We start from the raw sequence: 4,189 nt of genomic DNA, 5'->3' as shown, positions 1-4,189 counted from the left end.
GTCCCCCCCCACCCCCGGGTGTCGCTCCCCGTTCCCCCCGCATCCACATCAGGCGACAGAGGGCGCCCCGCCACCGCACTCGGGGGCGACCCGGGGGTGCCCCTCCCTCTTTTTGGGGTGTCCCCCTTCTTGGGGGGCGCCCTCCCTCCGGGCCGTCCTCCAGGTCCCCCAAATCCCGGCAGAAAATGCCTGGCTGGGAGGGAGGGAGGGCTGCGACTATCGCCGTGGCTATCGCCATAGGAGGAGGTGAACGGGGTTGTTTTCCTTCGGCCATGGATCCTGAGGGATTTGGGAGCCCAGGGAAAGAATCCTGAAGGGGTTTGAGGGGGTTAAAAACTCTCGGCGATGTGGGGCAGAGGGAGCCCCTCCGGGGAGCGCAAGCTCAATAAATAAATAAGTAATTAAATAAATAGAATAATAAATAAATAATCAAACAAACCAGGTTTGCCGTTGGTTTGCTTGGGTTGTGGTTTTTTTTTTTTTTTTTTTTTTAATGACGGTCGGCAGATCTAGGTGGGAATTCATGGAACGTTTCCCGGGAGCGGCGAGAATGCTCCCGGCGGAGCCAGGCGGGTACTGGGAAGGGGAGGTGGGAATGGGGGGAAGCCCCCCGGTCCCTCCCTGTCGCCCTCAGTTCCCCCCCTCCCCGCCGGCAGGACTGCATTGGGGGGATGGGGGGGTGGAGGGATTTACACCCGCGGGGGGGTTATTTTGGTCAACCCTCTGTCCTTCCTTACTTCCTTCCTCTATCCCTCTTTTCCTCCTTTCCTGCCTTTCCCCGCTCCCAGGCGCTCTGGCAGCGGCAACGGCGCTGCCCCGACGGAGCGCACCGGGACCCGCACCGCGATCCGCACAGGGCCGGCCCCCGCGGCCCCGCCGGCGCTGCCCGCCCCTTTCCCTGCTCTCCCTGCTCCGTTCAGTCCCGATTTTCCTATCGGGAAGAACCGCGTCCCGACCTGCCGGAGAGGCAGAACCCCGGGGCCCTTTCGCCGCGGGGAGCAAAGGTGCGTGAGGAAGGAACCGGGGGCTTCGGGGGGACCCTCGGCCGCTCCATAGAGGCTGTTCCCAGCGGGAATGCTGCGGGGGAGCTGCTGCCGTCGGGACTGTACGCGGAGCGGGCTGGGAATGGTGTCCCCCGGGAGAGAGATGGGTGGCAGTGATGGCCCCCGGGAGCGGGATGGGTGGCAGTGATGGCCCCCGGCGCGGGGCGGTAGCGGAGGCGCGCAGAGGTGCGCGGGGCCGCGGAGGAGCCGCTCCCGCCTAGGTGTGAGCTGATTATTCAAATGGGCAGCCGAGGACCTGGGGATTGGAGGCTCGCCCGGCCGCTCCGTGCTATATCACTGGGGCATCCACGTCACTGCAGCACTTGTCCTCCTCTTCCTCCTCCTCCTCTTCTTCCTCCCTCCTCCCTCCTCCTCCTCCTCCGGTTCTTCCATCGCCTCCGGGCGTCTGGTCGCCGCGGAGCGCTGCGAAAACCCACCCAAGGAGCGGCGGCGGAACAAACCCACCCCAGCCCCAGCCCCAGCCCCAGCGCCGCTCCATCCCCCCCTTCCTCCCTCCCTCCTCTTCCTCCTCCTCCAGAGGCTCCGGCGGAGGGGAGGGAGGGTTGGGGACGTCTTTTTTTTTTTTTTTTTTTTTTTTTTTGGGTCACTCTCCGCCGTCGTTTGTTGTGGCTGTTAAATTTTAAACTGCCATGCACTCCACTTCCAGTATGCTGGGAGCGGTGAAAATGGAAGGCCATGAGCACACGGACTGGAGCAACTACTACGGAGAGCCCGAGGTAAGGACGGAGTCGGGGCCCCCAAAACCCCCCGGTGTCCCGGGCCCCGGACGGGATTAACTTTGGCACCGGCTCGGCTCTGCAGGCGAGGGTCCCGAGTTGCGGGTGGGGGTGCGGGCGACTCTTCCCTGTTTTTCCCTCCACCCCTCCAGGTATTTTTCTCTCGACGGGCAGGGATGTCCCTTTCCCTTCCTGCAACTCCGCTTCCCGGGACGGCTCCGCCGCTCCTGCTGCCACCGCGTCATTTTTAATATAGATCCCAAAATATATTTGGGTTTCATTAAGAAGGAAAACAACCCTCCCCCCCAACCACCACCCCGCGCCGGGATTTAACCCTTTCCTCCCGTGCCCTCCGCAGAGCCCCGCGGCTGCGGCGCCTTCGGCTCCGGGCTAGGCTGGGCTGGGGCTCCCCACCGCGCCATCCCCGTGCCCTGTGTCGCTTGTCCCCGCAGGGCTACTCCTCGGTGAGCAACATGAATGCGGGGCTGGGCATGAACAGCATGAACACCTACATGACCATGTCGGCTATGAGCAGCACGGCCAACATGACGGCGGCGGCCACCTCCATGAACATGTCTTATGCCAACACGGGCATGAGCCCCTCGCTGACGGGCATGTCCCCGGGTGCGGGGGCCATGTCGTCCATGGGCTCGGCCGGCGTGCCGGGCATGGGCACTCACCTGAGCCCCAGCATGAGCCCCATGGGCAGCCAGGCAGGCTCCATGAATGCCCTGGCACCCTACTCCAACATGAACTCCATGAGCCCCATCTATGGCCAGTCCAATCTGAACCGCTCGCGCGACCCAAAGACCTACCGCCGCAGCTACACACATGCCAAGCCGCCCTACTCCTACATCTCCCTCATCACAATGGCCATCCAGCAGTCCCCCAACAAGATGCTGACCCTCAGCGAGATCTACCAGTGGATCATGGACCTGTTCCCCTTCTACCGCCAGAACCAGCAGCGTTGGCAGAACAGCATCCGCCACTCGCTGTCCTTCAACGACTGCTTCCTCAAGGTGCCGCGCTCGCCGGACAAGCCGGGAAAGGGCTCCTTCTGGACGCTGCACCCGGACTCGGGGAACATGTTTGAGAATGGTTGCTACCTGCGCCGCCAGAAGCGCTTCAAGTGCGAGAAGCAGCTGGCAGCCAAGGATGGCACCGGCGCTGGCGGCGGCGGTGGCAGCAAGAAAGGTCCAGGCCAAGCTCCCAGCCAACCACTGGGTGAGGGCAGCTCCTCGGGGAGCTCTGACGGCTCTGCTGGTGCTGAGTCCCCAGCCAGCTCCTCGCCGTGCCAGGACCACAAGCGCGCCCTGGCCGACCTCAAAGGGCTGAGCCCTGGCGAGCCTTCGGCCTCGCCAGGCCAGCACCTGCTGGCCCCGCCACACGCCGGGCTGGCCCACGAGGGCCACCTCAAGCCTGAGCACCACTACGCCTTCAACCACCCGTTCTCCATCAATAACCTGATGTCCTCCTCGGAGCAGCAGCATCACCACCCGCACCACCAGCACCACCACCCGCACAAAATGGACCTGAAGGCCTACGAGCAGGTGATGCACTACTCGGGCTACGCCTCGCCCGTGCCCGCGGGCCTGGCCATGGCACCTGTAACGAACAAAAGTGCCCTGGAGGCCTCACCTTTGGCCGGAGAGACTTCCTACTACCAAGGCGTGTATTCCCGGCCCATCATGAACTCCTCCTAAGAGGGAAAACGCTCCTGGATAAAGGGGGAAATCCTTCCCCACCCCCACCCCCCCCCACACAATACCCCTCGCAGTGGACTCTGAGCACGGTACATATCCATATATATATATATATATATAATTTTTTTTTCTGTTGGCTCCAGATGTTCACCTCCATTTGGGAATCTGCAGCCGTGTGGCCCCTTCCCAAATCCACTCGGGGGGGTTGGTCCATGTGGGGTGGTTTGGTTTGTCAGGGTGGGCACGGGGGGTTCTCCGGGGCTTGTCTTGAGTTTTTTCGTTGTTGTCGTCTCCACGAGGTCCAAATATATCTATTTTTTTTGTGTGCGAGTGAGGGGGGTGAAAAATAAACCTCAACCGAGGCAGAACCAACCCCTTCTTCCTTGTGAATATTCCTACCTTGGAAATCAAGGACCAAAAGACTTGTAATGTTGTAAAAAAAAAAAAAAAAAAAAAAAAAATAAAATAAAATGGGGGGGGGGAAGAAAACGGGGGGAAAGAAAAAAAAAAGCGAAAAATACGAAAAAAAAAAAAAAAAAGGCAGGATAGATCGTTGTAATTGAAGCAAACGCTTGATGTTCCCGGGAGAGTAAACTACTTGGATCTGATTAATTTATCGTTTCTGTATGCTTTATTTATGGCTTCGAGCTGTGTATTCTGGTAGCGAGCGGCCGCAGCTGCCGCAGAACTCCATTAAAAAGTCGTA

General features: G+C 60.3%; 1 protein-coding gene across 1 annotated transcript; it reads left to right on the top strand.

Annotated features, from left to right (window-relative positions):
• Positions 1–1,408: 1,408 nt before the first annotated feature.
• On the top strand, positions 1,409–3,483 carry FOXA2 (forkhead box A2; the record flags this gene model as incomplete). Its single annotated transcript, XM_083858318.1, has 2 exons — positions 1,409–1,780; positions 2,233–3,483. Exons 1-2 carry the CDS (start codon positions 1,694–1,696, stop codon positions 3,481–3,483), a joined length of 1,338 nt encoding a protein of 445 aa, XP_083714444.1. The 5' UTR covers positions 1,409–1,693.
• Between the last annotated feature and the right edge of the window lie 706 nt (positions 3,484–4,189).

The sequence above is a fragment of the Zosterops lateralis genome (assembly GCF_965231275.1).
Source record: "Zosterops lateralis genome assembly, chromosome: 3".
Taxonomy (NCBI): Eukaryota; Metazoa; Chordata; class Aves; order Passeriformes; family Zosteropidae; genus Zosterops; species Zosterops lateralis.
Note: the sequence above shows the minus strand (reverse complement) of the source record. Positions and strands in the feature narration are given on the sequence as shown.